The following is a 27,383-nucleotide window of genomic DNA, read 5'->3' as shown; positions in this document are numbered from 1 at the left end:
TGTTTGTGTTTACACAAACCCTCAAAGCTGGACATATAGGAGGGGCTAAATAAACTAGCATGGGCTTTGTTGTGGCTTTGTTGTGTCTCAAAACATGTTAGGCCTGAGGGCACAAAGTAGAGGTTTTAACCTGAAGTTATCAGAGCAGGAATGAAAGGTCAATAAACATTTGGAGCATACAAGAAGAGTTGCGAGCCCTCCTCAGTAAATAGAAATGGAACTATTTTGGCGGCATTTTAGGGGGCTTTATTAACAGTGATGAGATTGTAATTCAGCAACGTATATGTCTATTTTGGAATAGAATGGAGGACTCACTGATCAGAGAGCATGTGGAGAATGGGGGATACTGTATGTGCCTAAAAGCTGTAACAAACAGAATTAGAAGTAACCCAAACCCTTCAATAATAATGCCCTATACTGTGCAAGTTTCAACGAGTCTTATAGAAAATGAGTGCTGAGCCCACATTAATAGCATTGCCATCTCTTGACCCCATCCAATCCTTTTTCAATTCATCTACAGTAGCTCAAATGGGCATGGACATTAGAAACCACAGCAGCAGCAACGGTCGTCATCATCCCCAGCCCAAATCATTTCCCATGTCACATTAGTAAAACCATGGAAGAGACATCATCCTCAGTTTCCTGACGTATTTTTTTCCCATCCATTTTGTAGCTTTAGAAAGTGAAAGAAAAAAAGAAAAGAATCCTTTGACACACTGCTTGTACACCAAGGATCATCATGCTGTAAATCCACCCCAAATGTACTCAACCAGAGTACAAGGAGATACTAAATGACTGCTTTAAATGCACAAAGATCCATTCCTTAATGGGAAGGACAGCAAATGACCCCGTGGTGACTACCCTTTGGGAAATCATAATTGTGAAGATGTATGAGTGTGTGTGTGTGTGTGTGTGTGTGTGTGTGTGTGTGTGTGTGTGTGTGTGTGTGTGTGTGTGTGTGTGTGTGTGTGCGTGCGTGCGTGCATGTGTAGGTGTGTGTGTGACATGTATCCTTAAATCAATATATGCTAAAGTTGATCTGGCTTTTAACCTTACTATCCCCAACTCTCTTCATCAACAACATCAATCAGCCGCTTGAGTAAACACTACACTTGTAAATCTGTGTACCAGCCAAAATATAATAAACTACTGCCCAAGGGCCGCACACTCGCCGCCGGTTCCATATGCCAAAAAAACAAAGTCATTTAGATTGGTAGGCCAGGCCCCAAGGCTTGGACTCCAGCCCAATTGGGCTCCGTTTAAATCAATGCTGAACTTATCACATATCATACTCAAGTGGTAGTGGGTGCCAAACTGTGTACAGATCACAGACAGAAACTGTATTCAGTGCAATTGATGCCTGATTCAGAAACTCTTAATCTGGAGTTGCCAAGAAAGGAAGAGGGGTCAGAGACACACAGACATGGTGTGGCCTTTTGCCTAGTCTCGCTGCTCTCGCATAGCCAGAGGACTATTGCACAATCTCTGTCTGGAACTACACCTTAATCCGATTAACGGAAGCTGTCATTTCCATTCACAAAAATATATTTATTTAACAATATCTTTACATTTTATTTTGTCATTTCAATTGCTGCTAAGCGGCAAGCTATATATGCTTCGATCATTTTATTTAATTTTAGGATAAATTAAACGGTAAAGACGAAACGAAGTGGGGGTGAGGCTTCACATCCACTTTCTCCCAGGTGCATATCTTTGGTCCGACAGTCCGACACACAATAGTGAAGTCCGACATAACCCCAAACCCTAACCTAACCCTAACATTGCGTTTTAACAGCGGGCGAGCATCGGCAGTCACATCGCCGAAATCCGCCCAAAAAGAAGAATTATTTTTATTTGTTCGGGCGACGTTCCTCCGCCCACTTTTCGACTATCGGCCGTTCGCCTGCTATCGCCGGTAGTCGCCGGGTCCCATAGAATAATTATGTACTTCCGGTAAATTTGTCTGGCGGTCGCCCGCTGTTAAAACGTACTGTGACTGCACACGGAAGCCACAGGTGAGTCTTAACCAGCCATGTGTCTTTTTTTTTTTTTTTTTTTTTTTACGTTTCATTGAATTTTAATCAAACATACATGTAAACGAGACGACTGACAATTGACAACCAGCCATGTGTCTTAACCGGCGGCGGCAACGCATATCGAAGCCATGGGTGAGTCTTAACTGGCTACAGTATGTATGTTGGACTATTGTTATGTCAGACTAAAGTATACCCACCCTTTCTCCCTTAATCATCAAAAGAGCTTCCGTGTCCCAGACTATACTGTATATGACCGGAAGCATTTGAAAGTTGTGGGAGGCAACAGTCTGGCCACGCGAGACTACCTTTTGCCTATCTTGTGGAGCGTAGTGTTGCCTCGTTAGCTTAACACAACATTTGTGATAAGGGATAGGCAATGGGCAGTACACTGTCCTCAAATGGACTGGGTCATAATGGATTGTATGGTAAATGACAAGTGAAAAGCCTATGCTTGCACCTGATATTGCATATTGCCGCCCCTAAGAGGGCCCATAAAACAGGGCTATACCGCCTTACCTCTCTGTGTCATTGCCGCCAGGACTTCACATAACCACAGTTCAAGGTGATTACATGCATAATACATGAACAGTCAATCACAGTTCCCCTCGCGTGAACTTCTGCCCTACACGACACAACACTGTCCTCTACCTGTCCAATTCTCCCTCACCATAATCAATCGATACTGGCTGGCAACAGCCGCCCCTAAGAAATCCATCTCAGTGAGTTCATCAAAACAGCCATCAATAGATGAAGGGGAAAGCTCTTAGTTTAGGCCGTTCCCTCTTCCAAGTTGAGAATGGCACGGTACTACTGCACTGTGTGTGCCAGCTGAACAAAATATTGTCTTGGCTGGAGTTTGATGCAGGTTTAAACAAAATTACAAAAAGTCTGCCAATGTGATTTTGCAGGGATTTGCCCATGGGAGTATATGCATTCTTTTCCCATGCATGCTAAATCCCACAGACGTTTCACCGGAAGGGTTATAGTGTTCCATCCCAGTGTAAGGCACTGATGTGACCAAGACATGTTTTCAAAATTGATGTGGAGGCATTCCATTTAAAATAACATGTGGCTATTGATGGCATTCCAATAAAACAAGGCAAGAGCCAAAAAGCACCCTTCGGGGGTATTGCCCCCCCCCCCCCCCCCCCCCCCAACACTGCCAGGACCTCTAAAAATGTCCATGTGAGTGGTGCTCAAACCTAACCTGACTATGCCAGATGTATTCATTCACAAGTTCACAACACAGCCTCCATCTGGAATTTCTGACGCAGTAGCGATGAACCGAGCCGGCTGCGGTTCGGACCAATCAGCGGCAGCTACAGGCGTGATCTACCAATCACCTGCCAAATAGCTTGAAAGAAAAGGGCCCGCCTTCTTCAGCGATTGGGCTAGAGTGGTCCCAGATGGAAGTAGTTTGTGAAGTAGTGTGAAGCAAGCTTCTTCAATCTGGCGGAGTCAGGTCAGCTCAAACCCTTTCATGTCATGAACCCCTAATTAATTATATGTAGGCTACTAGTCCTTACCCAGGAACACCAAATGATGTACATCATGTGGGTAATGCGATTTAATAGGTGTCCCGTCTGCGCGACACACACACACACACACACACACACACACACACACACACACACACACACACACACACACACACACACACACACACACACACACACACACACACACACACACTGCACTATGCACGTGCTTGCGACCCGTCAGCGGACGTCATACATGCACGCAAGCCATTGAGATAGAAGACTTGCATCAATGAGGGAGGGGTCAGCAATGCTACGTTTGTGGCCCAATAGAGTGAACAGAGATGGCACAACTCTTTCTATCTCAAATTCTCAATGGATCTGTACAATGCAGCCAACAAGCCATGGTGTTGGCAGGCAGGAGTGGGCGGGGTGTGGCGGCCGGGCATGTTTTTTGTTAAAGAGCATACCGCAAGACCAATATTTGTATCAAGTTGTTTGAAGCCAATTGGACAACTGGTGTGCTGGGAGACGTGGAACAAACAAACACACTTTTGTAATTGTAGTAGCCTATAAGAAGATATGATACGATCTCTCTCTCTCTTTGGTGCCTTGGAGTGTTTATGTGTTGATTGGACCTGGAGTTGCGACCATTCCAATATTTTCCATTGTTTGTTCTTGGCAAATCACCAATTCAGTAATTACAAGAAAGCACACTTGGCATAAATTCCTCATAGTCTTTCACAATTGTTGGCGATGATCAAAGACAGAACATTCTAAGATCCTATCATGTAACATAAACCTGACAATTAAGTCTAGTGGGATTAAACATTTTGATTATTTTGTCCTATTCTCATTTAACAAAGGAGGACACATAATTCAGGTACAGCATGATGAATAACCGATTAAGAGTTCTGAAGATCTATTGCTAACGTTCCAGGAAGCGTCTCTATTAACTTGGAATCCCCATAGATGATGTCAGTAGTAGGCAGGTTTTTGAACTGTCACTAGCCCACCAATAGAGCGCCGAAGTCCTGACGTCACTCGCTCATACCCTGGTTCATGGAAGTTTTTCTCTTCGTCTCATATAAGCATTGTGGTCCAAAAATAAACAAACTGCCCCGGGGTTATTGTCGGGGAGGTATCTCTGTATCGTTTATGACAGTCAGTCCTTCATATTTGTGTAACTAGTTCAACAGCAGTAACATTAGCGTTTTCTCACTGTCAGTTGATTCTTTCTATCTATATGAGTGAAACGGCCTGGATGATTTGCTTGTTTTTCAATCACAGTTCTTATATGAGGCGATCTAAAATCCCCCTATGGGGATTACAATGCAAATAAAAAGTACATGAACCCGTAGACTTAGAGCCCTCTCTACCGATATTGACGTCAGACTTCGGTGCTCTATGACAGAAGACAGAAATGGTGCCACCTTATAATAAGCATTAGAGGACCAATTATATGAAGATAGGTTGAAAGTAACGGATGAAGTGAAGTTTAATGGCTATTTGTGGCTCTATCACAGCTCTAAGTATACCATATTTCACAAGGCATTTCAACTTAATTTGACAATATAAAGAGAGAGATGGGGAAGAGAAGGTGAACCAGATTTAAATAGCCCAATTTGTGTGCGGTCCTGTGCGGCTGACCCACCAGCACCAACCCAACCCAACCCCTAGTGATTCCTAGGGAGAATACCTCTGTTGAGCTTTGAAATTATCTACTCACAATGTACATGGCCTGCTGCTGGGACAGCCTACCAAGAACAGAGAATGAGGGAAGTGCTTGCCCCACCCAAACACTTTACTTGGTTCTCTCATGTCTTGCTTTGGGAGCCTGGGAGGAAGTTGTTGATGTTCACTCAACTGAACGGGGTGTGTTCCTCCACAGGAATTCTGTGTAAATTGATTGCTTATTCCTTTGAACTCCTTCAAATGAAATTTCCAATGGAAGTTAGACAAAAGCTTAAGTAATTAAGTTAAGGTAATAACTTAACCATTTTGTTCATAAAATATATGGGGGGATAATTCAGTTACTTCAGTATGGTCTGGAACCAGTGTGACAGCATTGTTTGAGCATGCCCCAGCCAGCTGGGAGTAATAGTGTTACTGGTTGAAGGGAGATTGTCAGCCTCATACACCTGTCTGTAGAATACTCAATCCTTTAATCCTGTGGGGGTAATAATCGATATGCCCTGCGAACACCATACGCCCCAACTTTCACTCACACTCCACCTTGAGACGCACTGTGAATTTCAAGGCTGGAGGATGCAGTGCTGCGAGGAAACACCCTGTATATAGTACCACTACATTGGCTACAAGTAACTAACTCAATCAATCAATCAATCAATCAATCAATCAGCCAAATAGCTGTCAATCAAGTGCTAGCCCATAGTCATATGTCTCTAGGTGAAAACTGTAGCTCTGTCTCAATAGCCAATTCTGGATTATAATAGCATATAGGTCTATGTCTACTCTACTGCATGAGAATGCGTACAAGTGGGCGATTAGGTCAGGTGTCCATGTGTCAGGAATCAGGATTTTCCAAGCATAGGCTATTATAGGAGCTTTAGCCAGTAGTCTGTCATATACCAATTAGTGTCATATGAAAACAGTTCCCCCCACCCTCGATCCCTTTCATAACAGCCCATGTCTGCTTTCACGCAATATAGCATACAGTATTATTATTATCAGTGTTGCGAGATCACATTATCTCGCATCAAATGGAAATGAACAAAAATGGCCCCTCCCACTCTGCCTTTTGCTCTTTTTCTAGTCGTAGCAGCAGCAGCAGGTGTTATTCATCTTCTAGAACCATAGGTTTAGTTAATACCTGTAACCCACAGACCCAGACTCATCACATTATATGGCGACATTGAGGCGCACTGGTCGGTTATACACTTGATAAAGACAAGACAAGAAAAGACGAGGGGTGAAAGAATCGATCGCTTCAAAAACACGTGGGAGAGATTATACCCAAAATATGCCTCTTTTCCTTTCTTTCTCGTCTCACACATTGGTGTGCTGCCTGCTGCCATGTAGCGGATATGCTATTCGATCATATTTGGCCGGGAAATAAATAAATAGCATGCATGCCCACTTGCATGGTTATCATTGTGGAGGCTGTGACCTTGTGTTTTGTTGCCCCAAAGTGAATATTTCCAAATGTCAAAGCATGTAGGAAGCAAAAGCCACGTGAGACAAAGTGGTTCCACAAATGATCGCACGAGGAAATGTCAAAAAATGCATTAAAAGGTGCATTGTAACCATATGGCTCGTGACAGGAGACAGAACACTTGACATGACAACCTATACTTTCACCAACACACCGTTGACATTGCAATATGGTTATTTAAATGCACACACGTACTACTAATAGGCAAGTTGATTACCTCGAACAGAAACAATGGGTGGAATAGATAAGGGAGGGGGGGGGCAATTATAAACGCCTTTAACAACTGTTAAGGATGCGCTTTGCAAAGAGTAGCAATTTGTTGACAGGGATCTTACCTTTGCTATTGTCCTCTTCCCTATTCAAATACATGGCTATTAATTCACTCCGAGGCAAAATGATGGCGTTGTGTCAATGGTTGGCTATATTACTCCACTTCAAGTGTCAACTCCGCTGATAGGTTTGTAGTAGGAGCTGTTGTATTGTCTTGTTGCTCAGCCTATCCTCTCCTCCTCCGAGTCCGAGCACAGGATAGGTACTAGGCTAACCAGTTTGAGACTCTCTCTCTCTCTCTCTCTCTCTCTCTCTCTCTCTCTCTCTCTCTCTCTCTCTCTCTCTCTCTCCCTCTCTCTCTCTCGGTCTCCAAACGCACAGTGATGCTCAGAGGACAAACCAACAGATAGGAAAGTGACTTTCTGAAACAACGGCGGACAAGCCTCGACAGCCCAGATCGTGCCGAGCGCTATTCCACGGAATCGTTTAATATTTTGGAATATGCCTAGACTACATTGAACTGTCTCTGTCTTAAAATATTAATGTGCAATCATTTTGATCTGAATGATTCATTCATTTGATGGAACAGCTCGCAGAATCCCGGGACATAGCCTACTATATGAGACTGCTTTTAAAATTAGCCTCTGCATCAGAGACACTTCACTGGACAGGTGTGTGTGTGTGTGTGTGTGTTGGGGGGGCGGGGGATGGGGGTAATGCATATGCCGCTGTAGGCTACTAAATGAAAACTGTGAGAGGGGTTAATATTGGAGTTCAGAGGTAATTGGGTAGCAGCTCTTAATCTATTTGCAAAGCCATGACGTAATCCACAGAGACCCTGGGTGAATGGTTGTGCAGACCTGTGCTCTGTCTATTTTGTAACTACTATTGACCCCAGGCTGTGGACCCCATGCATTATGCTCTCTGCCTGCTCTTAAATGAGATGACTGAGTTAAGATAAGGACTATATCATTCGGTTGGTCTGGCAATCTTAGAAGTAGAGAGTGTTCTGTATGTATGACCTTGAGTAGTCCTGTGAGAAAGGCCGTCCAATGCCAATTTAATACAACATTTTACAATTAGTTTATATCTTGTGCTGGGGATAAATCCATAATTTCAAAATGAACTTCTTATTACAAGAAGCTTCTACACCGAGGAATGGGAACATAAAATAAATGGAATATAGCAGCTGCAACTATAATGACTTTGATAGTTCTAGAATTCCTGCTGCATGTGTTCTGCCATTAGGCTGCTGTTTCACTGAGCCAGAGTGACTGAACCAGAAGAGTAGCTCAGACTTTAACCTTCACAAATAAATCATTGTGGGTCTCTGAGACAGTGGTGGAAGAAGTACTCGGATATTTTACTTAAGTAGCAAAAGTAGCAATACCAAGTATTGGCATAAAAAATATACTTAAAGTACCAAAAGTATGGCCCGGACAGTTAGATCAACCCATTGGCACCTATAAGCTGCCAAGCCAGCCGGATGGTGTGCCACGGGTTCGACTCCTGATCCCCACGGCCTTTGCCGCGTGTCACTCTCCATCTCTCTCCCCCTTTCCTGTCTAATTACTGTACCCTATCAATAAAGGCAAAAACATATATATTTTTTAAAAGTACGAAAAGTACTAAAATGTTAGAAAATAGCACATTAAAGCTCACAATGCGTCAGATCAGTCATTTTCTAATAGCCTATGTATAAAATAGGGCTTTAAGTGGTTAATGTCCAATGTTTGCCTCTGAGACGTAGTGGAGTAGAAGTAAAAGTATTGAAAATACTCCAATAAAGTAAAAGAAAACAAAAAAAAAGAGCTTTACACCATTGGTCTTAGAACAGTTGAGTTACCTCTGACCCAATCTGAGACACCCTCAGGAAATAAAGGAAAAGCAGTGCCCTTCTCACCTGACCACATATTCCTGCACTCGATCAGCCATTATCTTCTATAGCCTCGTGCAGTACCACATAACATAACCACAGTTAGTTGCTGCGAGAGTGAGGTCTAGCCAACACCAACTCGGGATTCCTGGATCGCTGCCCTCCACAAATTCCTATCCAACATCAGGTTCTTGAGCTCTGCAGTGTTGTCAGCCAAGCTGTCGCGCCGCAGCACGTCTACATAGGTGGTACTCTTCTTTCCCCTCCTGGCTTTGCCCTGGGTTGGCTCCCATAGGGTCAATTTACTTGCCTCAAGTTCTGGGTGCCTGATGCAGTGCCCTGCCAGCCTCATCCTTCTCTTTCTGACTTTGTCCGTGACGCGTGGTAGGTCCCCATAGAGGTCCACATTTCTGATGCGGTCCGTCCATGTGACACCTAGTGCCATTCGTAGCATTCGTAGCATTCGTAGCAACCACAAACCGAGCCAGCAGGACAATAATTACAGTTCCATAATCTCTCCATGTATGGCTAAATGCAAATTGTTCCATGCACTTACAGTATAGTGGTTTTCAACCCTTTTCATATCAATTCTGCATTTGAGCCACGGACCAACGTTTGATGGCATTTAGCCTCTCAGACCCAAAACATTGAATATTTAATTGTGTAGACTTCTTGTAAATTATGTAATGCAGATGTTTAACAATAATTTAACTCTTGAGTGCGTACGGGTCCAATTGGTTTCATTTTACACTCTCAAGAGTTAAAGATCTATAAGGGTCCATTTGGTCACCAACTCTCCATCATTTAGCAGGGGACCACCTGTAACCCCCTCAAGGACCACTGGTTGAAAACGACTAGTCTAGGCCAATAGACATTGTCAACACGGCAGTTTGCCAACATATTACCCATACAACCGGTAAGGTCATTTGATCGAAGCACCCATCCATAATTTTAATTTGGTGATACATTTTGTCATCATTCAACACCTCGTGCACCTTTTTGTTCACATTTGAGACTCCTTCGTCATTTATTATGAGAATTATCTGTACACCAATCTCACTGGCTGCATGTGTGTGTGTGTGTGTGTGTGTAGTCCTTTTCTCCAGACCCCATATACTCCCTTGCATCATGGTGCCTGTCACAGATGCATCTGTCTCAGCTGGTATCTATAAATATCCTCATTTTCTCCCACTTCACATAGGCTACCTGACTCCCATTGATTTAGTGACCTATATACTACACATGACCAGCCTCTCCTCCCTCTCTCTCTCTCTCTCTCTCTCTCTTCCCTCCGTCCCACCTCCCCCAACCCCTTCCATCAATGGTCCCTCAACCTCTCCATTTCCATCCTGGCTCCACTTAGTCAGACCACCATGCCTCCATCCTCTCTTCTCCCCAGTCCCCCCTCTCTCCTCTCTCTCTCTGGCTAGAAAGCATGGGAGGGCTAATAATAGTTCAGGGTGGAGGCTTAAGACACGACACGTTAAAAAGGCATAAGAATACAGACTAGAGCTCATTTCTACAGACTAGAGCTCATTTCTATATTTCAAAGTCCTGTCATGATGGCAAACTAATCTCTGGTGTGTAGAATAAACAGTGGAGTAGGGATGGTCTGATGAAAGGAGTCCCTAATGGCAGAAAATCCAATATGAAATCTGACTCTGAAATATGATCTTGCTGGTTGCTCCTACAAAAGTGGCAGACACAGAGAGGATTATTTTTGATGTGTGTGTGTGTGTGTGTGTGTGTGTGTGTGTGTGTGTGTGTGTGTGTGTGTGTGTGTGTGTGTGTGTGTGTGTGTGTGTGTGTGTGTGTGTGTGTGTGTGTGTGTGTGTGTGTGTGTGTGTGTGTGTGTGTGTGTGTGTGTGTGTGTGTGTGTGTGTGTGTGTGTGTGTGTGCGCGTGCAGGGGCGTAGGAGGAGGCTGGTATGATGTAATTTTCCCTTTAAGAATTCAAGCTCTTGGCAAAGTAGCACCCTAGGAACAAATGGTGTAAACAGTGATGCTGAATACATAGCTGACAGCAAACATGAGCTGAATAATGAATGTGTTCTCAGGAAAGCAGTCGTCCTATTGACAGTATCAGGAACAGTGTGGCTTGTCAACAGCCAGACATTGCAGGCACTAGGCATTTCTGTGATTTTTGCGATACAAAATATTGAAACCACAAAGACCTACAAAAAAATAGAATGCCAGCAGAGCACTGTGTTTTATTTGGAGCGATGAGGCGTTCTACAAAAAGACTGAGGACGAGATGGGAAGACAGAAAAAAAGGTGTGGGTGAACATGATATTATGTCCCCAGCATCAAGCCACCGAAGTTAACATCTGTGATATGCTACCCTCTCCCCACTCCCATCATCACAGTGAGGGGGTGTGGTCGTCTTGTGACACAACAGTGACATCTGGTGGTCAACTAGCACCTCAACCTGGCTACATCAGCTGTGTGGTCCTAAAGCAGGCATGATGCTGTCAACATCAAAGCATTCACCCATTGTCTGCTTTCTGTGGCACTACTAGTGGCAGATACAAGATGACATCTGATGTCTGGCAGATACAGTAACACAGAAAAACAACACCCTGATATATAAAATCACACCTGTGTGAAGTGAGGGGCGCTCTTATCATTGATTTTACATCATCATACATCATCTCATGAACGACTGAATCTATGTGATTGGTTCGCAGATTAGCTCGTCTACATATGAAGTAATTTTTCCCTTCATTGTCAATGGCATTGTGTTGCCACAAATGTACGTCATATTTGACGGACATTTGACCCAATTTCTCCTTTCATTGTCAATGGCAAATATGAGACGTGTGGGGACAAAAGCTGTAGATAGGAGGGGCTAGCGCCCCTCAAAAAATCACACCTGTGTGAAGTGAGGGGCGATCATCGTACATCATCATGACGTAACATGTTGATTTGCTCAGACACATATGACGTATAAATTCTCCTTTCATTGTCAATGGCATTAAATGTTTGTGTTGGCAAAAATGTTTGTGTTGGCAAAAAAGCCGATTTGCCACATATGACGTAAAGTCTCCTTTCATTGTCAATGGCAAATGTGACACGAGTTAGGACAAAGAGCTGTATATAGGATGGGCTAGCGCCCCTCAAAAAAGGACTCCAAGCTAAGTAAGGACAGTCATTTTTATTGAACAGCAAATTGTGACAGGAAATACATTATGCGTGTTTTCTCTTTTTTTTCATCACATTGTAAACAATGACCACCAGGATAATTATAATCGTGTCGCTCTCCACATACTTTGTAACACCCTCTATGTCAGAGTGACATACCTTGTATACCAGCGAGGCGCCCTTTAAAGTGCATGTATGCACATTTTCCTCTTGGAGGAAGAGAACAGAGGCCCCCGGGAGAGAAGATCTGTGGAGGCCCCCAAGGTCCCAAAGAGAGCTGCATACCTCATTGTGTCATACAGTTGACAAGATGTGTTCATGTGTTCAGTGCTAATTACATTTTCATATTTTTTCTATTTTACTTATTGCATATACATTAAGCTGGTTTGTGTATTTTTGTGGATGTTGCTTGTTTTGCCTAAAGCATGTAATATATTCATCTTCACTATAATTATAATATATTTAAATATATATATATATATGTCATTATATATCTACTGTAAGTTACATTCTCAGACTTGAGTTCTTTAGACTACAGTATGTAGGCGATAGATACAGTTACAGTGACTATTTCACTGCAACTGCGTGAGAAAGTGAACACATGTCGGCGGGAACCCCGCTGTCCGCATGTTCTGCAGGGCAATTTTTCATAGGCACGAATAAAAATACAATACCAAAACCAAACAAAAACTTTCAAAGTCACTTTCAATGGAGAGAACCACCAAAAACACATGGGTCTAAGACTAATAGTAAATACATACATAGCATTAGACTGACCCATTAGCTGCTTTGTGTGGTGTCTTCTTGTGCCTAATAATAATTTGTGCTTGCACTATGATTGTACAATATACACTCTACGTCATAGTCTACAACATTATTTGGTGTTTACAGTCTTCTTCTTGCCTCCACTAACACTCCCTGTTATACATGTCAAGCCTGAGTTACTTAGTTAGTTGCGTGCAGATGTAAATGCTGAAAATATCAGATCTACAGGCTCAAAACACGTCTCGCTGTAAGCTTGTAGATCTGCTATGTTTGGTGCACAACTAAGTATGAATACAGCTTTAGGGAGAGGCAGATGGCAGAAGAGTGTGACAGAGGTGACAGAGAGAAAGAGTGAGAAGCAGAGGTGAGAGAGAGAGAGAGAGAGAGACAGAGAAAGACAGAGAATGAGAGAGAGAGAGAAACGAGAAAAACACCTTAGTGTCACACTAGCTAAATACATACAGAATCAACTACATCACTAAAACAGTCGGAAACACGCACACTCACATACATGACCAAATGCACACGGGCAGTGCAAATTCACAGCTAGCAAAACAAAATTAACTTGTACAACATCATTACTGAACCGAAAATGGAAAAGAAAAATCATAGAAACAATTTCAACAGTATAATAGGCATTGTGATCACAACAACAGCATATGAGATGAGCTAGCTAGCAAATTGGAATGTTGAGGATTTTAAAACAACGACAACATCAAACAATAGTAAAATCATAAAGCTAAGATCACAAGAGAAGGCAGGTCTTTGAAATGTGTTTCTGTGGGTCTGCTGCCCTGAATGTTGGAGGTGCCAGGACCGTTTACCCCTTTCTGATCTCTGATTTGTCAGATCTATGGCTTATACTTAATTTATTATCCGGCATAAATCGCATGCCAAAAATAGCAGATCTATAAGCTCACAGCGCGTTTGTGGTGCGACGCAGATGTGTAGATCATAGATCTTCTGGCAAGCGACACCAATACAACAAAGTATACATTTTGCTTTTCGGAATTACTGTAAATGTATGACATCTTTGATATGATCAAATCAATACTGACTGGGTCACCATTGTCAAAATAATACTGATGCTCCAACTCTCTACTGTCAACAGGTCCATATCATTATCCAGGGTTAAGCCCATGTTTCTATGGCCACAAATGGAATGTTTACAATTGTATCATGTCCAAAAATAAGGAAAGAAATGGACAAAAGGAAGATTTTTCACTCTGCCATGATGATAGGATGACTAATCATCAATGACATAAGGGCAAATTTATACTTTGTTGCTAAACCGTCTTGCTCAACGAACATATTCTACAGAAAAACAGGTTGTGCGATGAAATATAAAAAGGCTTAATGCCCTTTTGGTCCTTGGCTGAGAAGGCAGGGGGTGACAGGACAAGAGGCAGTTCCATCAGAACCTGTGAGCCACGGCAACCACCAAACCATCATCCAAGAGCAGAGCATCCACATTATTGTTTTACTTTTACATACAGTACAGTACAAGAACCTCCAAACCTCACTGCTTGACTGCAGTCAAGTTAAAATGATATCTTTGTTGCATTGCGATAACACAAGCTCCTTCATTTGATAAATCCACGACATTATACAAATCACACCAAATTGATTAAAAGGGCAGATGGAGGTAGGTGTGCAAATAAGCCATCACTTACAAAACAAATATTAAAACCTACAACATAAACTTCATATCATCTGCATATGTACAATATAGTAAGGTGGACACTTTTGACACAGAAAAAACATCACGTACAAATATATATATATGTCGCTATACTGCCTATTGAAAGGAATATTGATAAATAGAGCTCATTCCCACAAATGTGATAACACACTGACGAGTTGCATTGCATATCTACAGTGCAACAGTACAATAGAAGAGCTGCTAAGACTGTGGGGAGAGCTAAGAAGGAATGTGATTGGATAACACACATCAAAGTCACCTTGATCTCCGGGTGAGATAAACCATTGGTAGGGCTCCGGTGATGTAACAACGCATGCACGGGATACTCCATAAAAGCTTTTTTCTCCCCGGAGCTTAAAGCAAAACAAAGAACATCTGAAGCAAACAAACTGAAATGTTTGGTAAAAATCGAAGTCCATCCCCAACAATGTAGCACAATGTTGAAAATGTTATTTGAGCACATTTGCTCTTGGGGTACTGCTGCTGGGCGGAATGTAAAATAAAATGTTTAAACCTAGTTTAAAGTAAACCATAAATAATCAGGACCAAGGAGGGTTGAACAAATCTGGTCATGAACTTAATTGTTCCAATCGTTTCAACGAGTATCATTACTCTGTCCACAAAATAAAGTCTATACTCAAATTATTCAGAATAATAACCAAATAGCAACAGTATCTTCTTTCCATGGAATTTAGAGTTCACGGTTTTTAGATATCCAAAATGTGCCTATCCCTTCCAAAATATTTAAGCAGCTGTTCTGATGGGTCTATCACGCATCTAAAAGGCAAACTGTTACTGCTATGGCCCTGTATTGAGCAGACTCTATATAATTCAATGTATTAGTTGTGGGACAGGGCTATCCTAGAGGGAAGCAAATTGACAAGTTAACCACTTTCAACCTGGTGTCCCCATTTTGGGCATGTAGGTGAAAATTTTGTAAAATATTCTATAATTTCCCCAAATGGAAATAGCTGACCTACAAGCCTGTTACATTGCGAGTGCGACACAGTGTGAACTTGTAGATTGTCTGTTTTTGTGCAACATTGTCATATGGCATACAAATATAAAATCGGGCTACTGTCTACTACAGTATAGGGCCAAAGCTGTCAAAGTCAGCTTGGAGCTATGCTGATGAACAACATATGGTTCATTACAGCTGCTTACAGGCAGGGATCCCAGGCTTCTCAGGAAAGAACACAAGAAATGTGCTGGCATCACACTCACACATTCCCTGGCTCTTTATCTGAGTCAGGAAAGGCATACATGTTTTTTCTTCTTCTTCTCTAATTCATGCTCTGCTAAGTGGTTAAGAAATAAGGTCTGGGGCGATTCATTAAAAAGCATGCTTGGTGAATAGCCTAGCTGATCTAAGATTTTTTTAGTTAGATATGTGCAGCAATTTAAGCTAATCATCGTCATAAATGTTACACAGATCATAATTCATTGTCAACTTAATAAAAATAAAATAGCTACAATAGAGCTTGCAAAATAGCTACACTAGAGCTTGCTGAATTACAGCAACCCAGGGCAGTTAGATCTATGTTGCACTTCAACAATCATGCCCGACAAATTACAATGCAAGAAAATGTTGAAGTAATAAAGCAATATCCTTTGAAAACAAGATAATTGTGGCTTCAATTCCAGAAGACTACCTGTGCTTGCCCACTGGAATCTTTGTGCACCACCATAGGCAGCTTGGCAAAATGAAGACTCCCTCTAAAACTGTGCTAAAACCATTCAACATTCAACATAACTTAAAAATGGTATAATGATAATGCTTTGACCCAATTGCGATGAAAACCTTGTTTCACAATGAGATGAGTCCTAACGCACTCGGTGAACTGTGTGATGGGAGGGAAAGGCTGAGAGTTGGGGTGGCAAGGGGAGAGGGTGGAGTGGGGGGGGGGGTGGGGGGGGGCTTCTTAGTGGTCCTTTTTGGGCAAGAAGCTGAGGATGTATTCCCCCACACCCAGGAAGTACACCACCTGGGCGATGCCGAAGAGAGGCGCTATGACCAGGGCTCTGCAGTACGCCCCCTTCAGGAAGGCTGACGGACCCTCGTTGCGCATAATCTTTCTACAGGAAGACAAGAGTTCAATGAAGAAACGGATTAACAGTCAAGTATTTGTGATGTGTCAGTTATGTTAAACACTTTGGGGTGGGATGTACACACAGAGGTTTGGCTTAGGTCTTATTGCAGCCACAGATCCTTGGGCAGGTCCCTGCTAGCTGCTCTGAAGGCTTAAGAATAAATCTATTTAAAGCTAGAGTAGGGGTGTCTGAGCGATGCAGTAAAGTTCCTGCCCACCACCTTGGAGACTGGAGTTCAGTGCATCCGGCATGGCCAGACACTCAAAAAAAGAATCACACATGTGTGAAGTGAGCGGCGCAGTGTGTGTGTGTGTGTGTGTGTGTGTGTGTGTGTGTGTGTGTGTGTGTGTGTGTGTGTGTGTGTGTGTGTGCGCACACGGTGGTCAATGGGTGAGTTTGTGACAGCTGCTCAACAGTGCCACTCAGTGGTACTTTTTGAGGGACGCTAGCCCCTCCTATGCCCAGCTTTGTGTGTTTGTACCCCCAAATCGGAAATGATTTGATTGGCTGAGCACGGAATGTGATGTATGATGATGAATGATGATGTATGATGATAAGAGCGGCCCTCACTTCACACGAGTGTGGATGCCTTACTCTACATACATAGGGGACAGATGGACATAAGGACAGAGGGACATAGGGGACATAGGGACATAGGGACACACGCGACCAGGCATTGGAGCAGGGTGCACCGCTCAGAAATAGCACATGATCAAAAAGTAGAAAAGTGCGCTCCTCTGAGCACAGATCTACACCAGGCCGTGTTGCCTACCCAATGCTGAGACAGTCATGATTGGATGCTGCATTCATGATATTGTTTTGTAAGAAACAGGCCCCGGGCCACAATTGTATTAATCTAATTACAGGCAAAGGGTATGGAGTATGAAAACCCTGTTTGAAGGTCATTGCCACATGAGAGATGAGAGCATTTGGGCCTAATTTGGTGAAGAAAAATCAGGCAACAACAGAGACAATCCATTTGTGGTGCCCCCTATGGGTAGAAGTGAAATCGCTTTTGGCTGTTTAGGGGCCATCAATCTGTGAGTAAAATTTGGGGCTGATCGGACACTGCATTCATGATTTGGGGCAATTTTGCAAAACAGATCCTAACTGAGTTTTGGACAGAATCTGTAAGAACAATAGCAAAAGCTTTTGAAGAATGGTGTAAAATCTTGTCAAGCTGAATTATCCATGGCTTACATGGGAAATTGCGTCACATGAACACGGGCAAAAACATAACCCTGGCCATTCCAAAGAAGATAATAACTAGGTGTGGTAAATAGATTGCAAACCACTAGGATGCATGCCCTAATAATAACAAAAATGCAATATATGCAGTTAAATGTCTACCTACAACCAAGAAAGTCGTCTCTAATCTGTTCCTCCCAGGATGCCCTGATAACATCTCCCAAAACCTGATATTTTCAATTCCGGCACAATAGTTTAACAGCTCTACATGCCTCTGATTTCAAGACGCCGCTGTATTAGCTTATATTAGGTTTTTTGGTGCAATAATTGCAGAGAATTGGCACTGTAAACTCTGCAAAAGGGGCTAAAGACTGAATTTGGCAGTTTACACCTGTGTGAAGTCAGGGGCGCTCTTATCATTGTACATGTACATCATCATGACGTAAAATAGACACTATGCCAATTTGCTCAGACACTGATGTAAAATTCTCCATTCATTGTCAATGGGAATTTAATCCTTTGTGTAGGACAAAGTTTGTGAACATACACTAAAAGCTGGATATGGGAGGGGCTAGCACTCAAAAACTACAACAGTGTCATCAAATAGGAAAACTCCAACATGGACGAAAAAGCCGAAGCTTATTTCCATTGTGGTCCACCTTGTGACATAGAACGACACCCCTTTTTTGATGAATGAACCCATTCAGGCCTGACGTCGAAATTAACAAAAAAAAGTTTTCTAAATCATGACAATTTTCTGAAAGATTTGAGGCACATTTTAGCGATTTTTCAAAAATAGCAGACCTATAGTTCGTAGCGCGCCACTCGGTGGTAGATCTGCTATTTTTCAATAGATAAATTATAACATAATGTTTAAAACACCAAAAGGGGTTCCCGCCCAGAATGGGTTAAATCTTGCAAGAGAATTTTGGGGTTTCAGGGCAGTGCAGTAGCTGCGCAGTGCCCATTGATACAACATCAAACTGGTGTTTCTTTTTCCCAACCCACACCACAGACCAATCAGAAGACACGGGGCGATTTCACTCGTTTACATGTCCCGCCTACCTTGGAGAGCCTTTCCCGACTGAGTAGCGAGTGGCAAAACAGATTCAGTGTGGTGAACCCAGGCTACAGAGTGCTGAACCCAGGCTACAGAGTGGTGAACCCAGGCTACAGAGTGGTGAACCCAGGCTACAGAGTGGCTATTCAGACCGTTGCATGTGTGCGGACATTAAGGGATTTGGGCTATGTTGTCACGTTTATAAATGTATATTTTGGCATTGAAATCCCATAAATCAGAAGCACATTGGAAATGGCTAGCCTGGGGGGATCCTAATCCTATGGACGATTGCTCTGTGATTATACGATAGTTGAACATTTTTCAAGAGTTGGCCTGTTGTCAGAATGCACAATAATTATGACAGTGATTGTCCTAGTAGTATGCAAGATTATCTGACACACGCATGCACGCATGCATGCACACACACACGCATGCACACACACACGCACACACACACACACGTGCACGCACACACGCACGCACACGGCCTAATGCACGATCTCCTGGCGGAGATAATTAGAAAGGACATCATTATGATTGTATCATCAGTAAGCAGGACATAATGAGGTTACCTGATGCAGTCTGCCACTCCATTATAGGTGTCTTCTGTGCTCCCTCGGTTCAGGGACTGCAGTCTAGTCTTTATCACTGGAACATAAAGTGAGTCAGATTAACACATACAGTAGGCGTCAGCTATCATAGTCTGTGTGATGCCTTGGAAATCAGGTCCAATGCATTGTTGACATGTCCACGTATTATAAAGCGACATTGGGCTTGTAAATATTGGCAGGTTTTTGGGTTGCGTTTGTGTATAAAGTGTAGTTGCTTATTTTGGGCTTGCTTCCTAATGCTGTTTACCCCACATTTGTGTTGTAAAAACCTTTTTCCCAAGATTTATTTCTTTAAAATAGCAGATCTACAAGCTCACAATACATTGCATCGAGATGCGTTGTGAGCTTTTAGATCGGCAATTTTCAAATAGCTGATGTGCGTATGTAGGCTTAAAGTGCTTTAGTCGCTGCTTTTGGTCTTGTTTTCAGAGTCCTGGTTGCTTATTTCTCTTGCCGAATCTGTTTACATTGGTCCAGTGTAGCCACTTCCAGACAGTCACTTCAACAAGATGCAAGATGCAGCTTACAGCAGGCGTCTCTTCCTGGTTTTTAAACAGCTGGTGGATGGAAAATGAAGCTTGCACACGGCTGCAACGACTGCAGCGTGGGCAAAGCGCTTCTGGTTTTCAGGCCGACGCTGCAAGTTGCAGCCGCGCGCAAGCTTCATTTTCCATCCACCAGCGGTTTAAAAACCCAGAAGAGACGCCTGCTGTAAGCTGAATCTTGCATCTTCGTGACTCTACTGCAGGGGTGGGCAACTTTGACGATGGAGAGGGCCACTATATTTCCACACTCACTCCCTAGGGCCATATATTACTGTCGTAGAAAAAATAGCCGATCTACAAGCTCAAAACGCTGCGACGCGTTTTGAGCTTGTAGATCGGCTATTTTTGCTATATTCAAATTGAAATTTTTATTTTTGGAATTGGAATCCTGAAAATTAACATTTTTATGTAATTTCAAATGCCTTTAATTATACTTGTGGTTGAAGCAATGAGCTACTAATTTAGACTGAAGTAATAACAGCGGGTCATGTTTGCATGTTGTGGAATAGTAACAGCTGAAACCAATATATTATATCAGTATTCTGACATTAACCTGAGGGCCACATTAAGTGAAGGTGGGGGCCGCATGTGGCCCCTGGGCCGCCAGTTGCCCACCCCTGCTCTACGGTGTGGGAGTACCCTGTCTGATGTCTCTACTGTGTGGGAGTACCCTGTCTGATGTCTCTACTGTGTGGGAGTACCCTGTCTGGTGTCTCTACTGTGTGGGAGTACCGTGTCTGATGTCTCTACTGTGTGGGAGTACCCTGTCTGATGTCTCTACTGTGTGGGAGTACCCTGTCTGATGTCTCTACTGTGTGGGAGTACCCTGTCTGATGTCTCTACTGTGTGGGAGTACCCTGTCTGATGTCTCTACTGTGTGGGAGTACCCTGTCTGATGTCTCTACTGTGTGGGAGTACCCTGTCTGGTGTCTCTACTGTGTGGGAGTACCCTGTCTGATGTCTCTACTGTGTGGGAGTACCCTGTCTGATGTCTCTACTGTGTGGGAGTACCCTGTCTGATGTCTCTACGGTGTGGGAGTACCCTGTCTGATGTCTCTACTGTGTGGGAGTACCCTGTCTGATGTCTCTACTGTGTGGGAGTACCCTGTCTGATGTCTCTACGGTGTGGGAGTACCCTGTCTGATGTCTCTACTGTGTGGGAGTACCCTGTCTGATGTCTCTACTGTGTGGGAGTACCCTGTCTGATGTCTCTACTGTGTGGGAGTCCCCTGTCTGATGTCTCTACTGTGTGGGAGTACCCTGTCTGATGTCTCTACTGTGTGGGAGTCCCCTGTCTGATGTCTCTACTGTGTGGGAGTACCCTGTCTGATGTCTCTACTGTGTGGGAGTACCCTGTCTGATGTCTCTACGGTGTGGGAGTACCCTGTCTGATGTCTCTACTGTGTGGGAGTACCCTGTCTGATGTCTCTACTGTGTGGGAGTCCCCTGTCTGATGTCTCTACTGTGTGGGAGTACCCTGTCTGATGTCTCTACTGTGTGGGAGTACCCTGTCTGATGTCTCTACTGTGTGGGAGTACCCTGTCTGATGTCTCTACTGTGTGGGAGTACCCTGTCTGATGTCTCTACTGTGTGGGAGTACCCTGTCTGATGTCTCTACTGTGTGGGAGTCCCCTGTCTGATGTCTCTACTGTGTGGGAGTACCCTGTCTGATGTCTCTACTGTGTGGGAGTACCCTGTCTGATGTCTCTACGGTGTGGGAGTACCCTGTCTGATGTCTCTACTGTGTGGGAGTACCCTGTCTGATGTCTCTACTGTGTGGGAGTCCCCTGTCTGATGTCTCTACTGTGTGGGAGTACCCTGTCTGATGTCTCTACTGTGTGGGAGTACCCTGTCTGATGTCTCTACTGTGTGGGAGTACCCTGTCTGATGTCTCTACTGTGTGGGAGTACCCTGTCTGATGTCTCTACTGTGTGGGAGTCCCCTGTCTGATGTCTCTACTGTGTGGGAGTACCCTGTCTGATGTCTCTACTGTGTGGGAGTACCCTGTCTGATGTCTCTACTGTGTGGGAGTACCCTGTCTGATGTCTCTACTGTGTGGGAGTACCCTGTCTGATGTCTCTACTGTGTGGGAGTACCCTGTCTGATGTCTCTACTGTGTGGGAGTACCCTGTCTGATGTCTCTACTGTGTGGGAGTACCCTGTCTGATGTCTCTACTGTGTGGGAGTACCCTGTCTGATGTCTCTACTGTGTGGGAGTACCCTGTCTGATGTCTCTACTGTGTGGGAGTACCCTGGCTGATGACTCTACTGTGTGGGAGTACCCTGTCTGATGTCTCTACTGTGTGGGAGTACCCTGTCTGATGTCTCTACTGTGTGGGAGTACCCTGTCTGATGTCTCTACTGTGTGGGAGTACCCTGTCTGATGTCTCTACTGTGTGGGAGTACCCTGTCTGATGTCTCTACTGTGTGGGAGTACCCTGTCTGATGTCTCTACTGTGTGGGAGTACCCTGTCTGATGTCTCTACTGTGTGGGAGTACCCTGTCTGATGTCTCTACTGTGTGGGAGTACCCTGTCTGATGTCTCTACTGTGTGGGAGTACCCTGTCTGATGTCTCTACTGTGTGGGAGTACCCTGTCTGATGTCTCTACTGTGTGGGAGTACCCTGTCTGATGTCTCTACTGTGTGGGAGTACCCTGGCTGATGACTCTACTGTGTGGGAGTACCCTGTCTGATGTCTCTACGGTGTGGGAGTACCCTGTCTGATGTCTCTACTGTGTGGGAGTACCCTGTCTGATGTCTCTACTGTGTGGGAGTCCCCTGTCTGATGTCTCTACTGTGTGGGAGTACCCTGTCTGATGTCTCTACTGTGTGGGAGTACCCTGTCTGATGTCTCTACTGTGTGGGAGTACCCTGTCTGATGTCTCTACTGTGTGGGAGTACCCTGTCTGATGTCTCTACTGTGTGGGAGTACCCTGTCTGATGTCTCTACTGTGTGGGAGTACCCTGGCTGATGACTCTACTGTGTGGGAGTACCCTGTCTGATGTCTCTACTGTGTGGGAGTACCCTGTCTGATGTCTCTACTGTGTGGGAGTACCCTGTCTGATGTCTCTACTGTGTGGGAGTACCCTGTCTGATGTCTCTACTGTGTGGGAGTACCCTGTCTGATGTCTCTACTGTGTGGGAGTACCCTGTCTGATGTCTCTACTGTGTGGGAGTACCCTGTCTGATGTCTCTACTGTGTGGGAGTACCCTGTCTGATGTCTCTACTGTGTGGGAGTACCCTGTCTGATGTCTCTACTGTGTGGGAGTACCCTGTCTGATGTCTCTACTGTGTGGGAGTACCCTGTCTGATGTCTCTACTGTGTGGGAGTACCCTGTCTGATGTCTCTACTGTGTGGGAGTACCCTGGCTGATGACTCTACTGTGTGGGAGTACCCTGTCTGATGTCTCTACTGTGTGGGAGTACCCTGTCTGATGTCTCTACTGTGTGGGAGTACCCTGTCTGATGTCTCTACTGTGTGGGAGTACCCTGTCTGATGTCTCTACTGTGTGGGAGTACCCTGTCTGATGTCTCTACTGTGTGGGAGTACCCTGTCTGATGTCTCTACTGTGTGGGAGTACCCTGGCTGATGACTCTACTGTGTGGGAGTACCCTGTCTGATGTCTCTACTGTGTGGGAGTACCCTGTCTGATGTCTCTACTGTGTGGGAGTACCCTGTCTGATGTCTCTACTGTGTGGGAGTACCCTGGCTGATGACTCTACTGTGTGGGAGTACCCTGTCTGATGTCTCTACTGTGTGGGAGTACCCTGTCTGATGTCTCTACTGTGTGGGAGTACCCTGGCTGATGACTCTACTGTGTGGGAGTACCCTGTCTGATGTCTCTACTGTGTGGGAGTACCCTGTCTGATGTCTCTACTGTGTGGGAGTACCCTGGCTGATGACTCTACTGTGTGGGAGTACCCTGTCTGATGTCTCTACTGTGTGGGAGTACCCTGTCTGATGTCTCTACTGTGTGGGAGTACCCTGTCTGATGTCTCTACTGTGTGGGAGTACCCTGTCTGATGTCTCTACTGTGTGGGAGTACCCTGTCTGATGTCTCTACTGTGTGGGAGTACCCTGTCTGATGTCTCTACTGTGTGGGAGTACCCTGTCTGATGTCTCTACTGTGTGGGAGTACCCTGTCTGATGTCTCTACTGTGTGGGAGTACCCTGTCTGATGTCTCTACTGTGTGGGAGTACCCTGTCTGATGTCTCTACGGTGTGGGAGTACCCTGTCTGATGTCTCTACTGTGTGGGAGTACCCTGTCTGATGTCTCACTCACCGTCTACAGGGTTCACAGCCACGGCAGCCGTGCTCCCGGCAAGACATCCGGAGAAAAATGACACGTAAAAAGGCGCGGGTCCGTCCGCGCCTCGTTTACCCAGGTGATTGAGATTGGCAAAGAGAGGAAAGTAGATCATGGAAAAAGGAACGTCCCTGCGGAAGGAAGCAGAAAAGCAAAGATGAAATGTATATTAATCACAGATCGTCATGGTGACCAAGCTAGGCACCGAGGAAGATTCAGAATGGAAACGGTACCTTGTTGTCGTCTATGCACATTTGCATGACCTTCACGCCTATACACATTAAGACTGCACACACAAACATACAAAATATACATACCCACGCACGCACGCACGCACGCAGCACGCACGCACGCACGCACGCACGCACACACACACGCACACACACACACAACTCACACACTAGCTCGTCCTCAGATGAGTCCTCCATCATCGCTTACAGTTGAATGAAAAATACTGCAATTTATAATTATTATCATCACAAATTAGACATGCTACAAATCGTCTGTTCCTTGGTTCTCTGTGTCATGAACAACTACTGACACTCAATTGTGCTGCTAACTTTAAATATATTTAAATCATTTCTCAATGATTCTTGTTTTTTTTCTCTCATGCTTTCTTTTATTCATTGTTATCCTCCTGTCATGATTATGTGAAGCACATTGAACTGCACTTGATGTATGAAATGTGCTATTTACTTTGTTGTATAATCACAATATTACACTCGGGAGTGTTCGTTACTGTCATTAATGGCACTTCTGCGCTGCTTACAGAACTGGCCTTCGGCTCGTTCTTGCAGCAACGCAGGCCATTAATGACAGTAACGCACACCCTCTCGTATAATATTGCTTAATTAAAGACAATCCAAGGAGCACAATGCGACAGGAAAGTCTGACCGGATTGACCAAAGTGGAAATACATCAGATTTAAACAATGGTTTGTACCAGCATCAACTAAGATGTTGAACGAGGCTCTGAAACAGCAGTAACTGTGTGAGGCTAGATTATCCACATCATGTATGCAATTGTGTAATGTTGTGTCTCCCTCTGTAATGTATTTTTGTTTGTCATTGATGTTATGTGTGGCTGTAGCTGGGGTGAAAGCCCAAGACAAATTTCCCTTGTGGACAATAAAGATTACCTTGACCTTGACCATGTTATCAAATGAAAATGTCCAGGTGAACACTGGACATAAGGCGCTTTGTGGAGCTCCACGTACCTTTGATGAGTAGGCTACTTGATTTTCTCAATTAATTTATAGTAAGTAAAAGTCACGTATTAGTACAACTGTGTGTGTGTGTGTGTGTGTGTGTGCGTGTGTGTGTGTGTGTGTGTGTGTGTGTGTGTGTGTGTGTGTGTGTGTGTGTGTGTGTGTGTGTGTGTGTGTGTGTGTGTACGTGTGTGTAGATGTGTAGGGGTAGATTTGTTTTAGCTTTAGTCCTCTTGTCCTGTTTTACTGCTCACTTCTGTGGGGCTGACCTACGTACATTTCACTGCATGTTAAAGATACTACTTTTTTAATATGTATGTGACAAATAAAGATTGATTGATTGATTGATTGAGTGTGTGTGTGTGTGTGTGTGTGTGTGTGTGTGTGTGTGTGTGTGTGTGTGTGCGTGTGTGTGTGTGTGTGTGTGAGTGTGTGTGTGTGTGTGTGTGAGTGTGTGTGTGTGTGTGTGTGTGTGTGTGTGTGTGTGTGTGTGTGTGTGTGTGTGTGTGTGTGTGTGTGTGTGTGCGTGCACAATTTGTGCTGGGTAGGCACGCACTGTGGTGTTATGTTTTTTTCTTGTTTGTCAAATAAGACCTACAGAGACAGAGAGAGAGCGAGAGAGACACATGGGGAGTGACACGCAGCAAAGGTCGTTGAGATCGGGATTAGAACCCGCAACGCGCTGTCTTGCGTGCAGCCTAGGTGCCCAGACCGCAACGCCAGTGGCCCGGGCCTTTCTACCTATTGTTGAATGGCAGCATGTTCACAGCATCTACACAGAATATAAAGAGGAAGTTGCACACTGACTTGTTGCACTGAATATTGAGTGTTATGATCATGTACCTGAGTATCGTGGCCCCCAAGCCTTTATATAAGCCAGCAATGCCCTTTTCCTTAAACAGCATTCTGGCTATCTGCATGGCTGTGGGGGATTTGGGCTCCACCGTGCCCGCCACCACTGTCTCGGGCATCAGCTTCCTTTGAGCCGCTGAGGAAACATGGGGAGAACAATATTACTAACAAACAAAGAGGTAGGAGTGCACACCAATAGTGGGGAGATGCTGACCACGGGGGACAAAACTTGTAAAGGAAGGAGAGGTTGCACAACTCGTAGTCACGAATGCAAAAAGCATTTATTATAAGACCAACGTTTTGGCACAAAATGCATTCTTGCCGAAACGTTGGTCTTATAATAAAAGTTTTTTGCATCGTGACTACGAGCTGTGCGACCTCTCCTTCCTATATGAGAACAATATTACTATCAGTACAATCCCAGTGGAAAAAAACACATAATGAATCTATTCTACACAAAGGCCCCTTTTTCACCATAGCATAATGGACATTTTCTAGGGAAAAAACCAAAAACAAACAAACAAACAAGCAAAACAAAAACACACAAAAAGTACAAGTAGTGGATACTGAATTCAGACTGGGTACAGAGATATTGTAATCACTGACGTGACCACATGAGGTCACCATTTCTCCATTGTAACATAGTTCCACTTCATTGTTTCGAGTTCCACTAACTGTTGGTCTCTTACCAATTCGTCCAGCATCTTGGAGCTGAATTTTCAACATCTCCATAGGAGTTGTGATAACAACCTGTGAGAGGAAACAATTAACTTGTTCATTAGAAACTATTTTAACATAGAAATGTAATTTGACCAACACACAATGTCACGAACACAGGAAACGTCATAAGCATAAAAGAGTTGAAGATTAGTTAATAACAGCTTTGAAAGGTTGTGCTTAAGGCTGAAGCAGTGTCCAGTGTGAATCCACTGACGCAGATTGTCTTAAATGTACACGCTTGTTTTCCTCTGTAATCCACACACTGGTAACTAGTTAACTGGATTAACAGTGAGATGCCCACATTCTTAGTGATAATCCTAATCTGAGGCCTGCTACACTTAATCTAATCACATTCT

At 44.1% G+C, this 27,383-nt stretch overlaps 2 protein-coding genes across 2 annotated transcripts in view; both read right to left on the bottom strand.

The window, feature by feature from the left end:
• The window catches only part of syt7a (synaptotagmin VIIa), a 125,186-nt gene extending 118,025 nt beyond the window's left edge, over window positions 1-7,161 (bottom strand). The window contains exon 1 of the mRNA XM_079500507.1: window positions 7,025-7,161. Within this exon, the coding sequence (XP_079356633.1) occupies window positions 7,025-7,058 (34 nt within the window). The 5' untranslated portion in view covers window positions 7,059-7,161. The remainder of the gene's footprint in view (window positions 1-7,024) is intronic.
• Window positions 7,162-11,969: 4,808 nt separating this feature from the next.
• slc25a22a (solute carrier family 25 member 22a) overlaps window positions 11,970-27,383 on the bottom strand; it is a 31,746-nt gene continuing 16,332 nt past the window's right edge. The window contains exons 7-11 of the mRNA XM_079500510.1: window positions 26,997-27,057; window positions 26,299-26,443; window positions 24,225-24,379; window positions 19,354-19,429; window positions 11,970-16,518 (exon numbers count right to left, since the gene is read on the bottom strand). Coding sequence (XP_079356636.1) covers window positions 16,365-16,518; window positions 19,354-19,429; window positions 24,225-24,379; window positions 26,299-26,443; window positions 26,997-27,057 — 591 coding nt within the window. The 3' untranslated portion in view covers window positions 11,970-16,364. The remainder of the gene's footprint in view (window positions 16,519-19,353; window positions 19,430-24,224; window positions 24,380-26,298; window positions 26,444-26,996; window positions 27,058-27,383) is intronic.

Source organism: Electrona antarctica (genome assembly GCF_951216825.1).
Source record: "Electrona antarctica genome assembly, chromosome: 5".
Classification (NCBI taxonomy): domain Eukaryota; kingdom Metazoa; phylum Chordata; class Actinopteri; order Myctophiformes; family Myctophidae; genus Electrona; species Electrona antarctica.
Note: the sequence above shows the minus strand (reverse complement) of the source record. Positions and strands in the feature narration are given on the sequence as shown.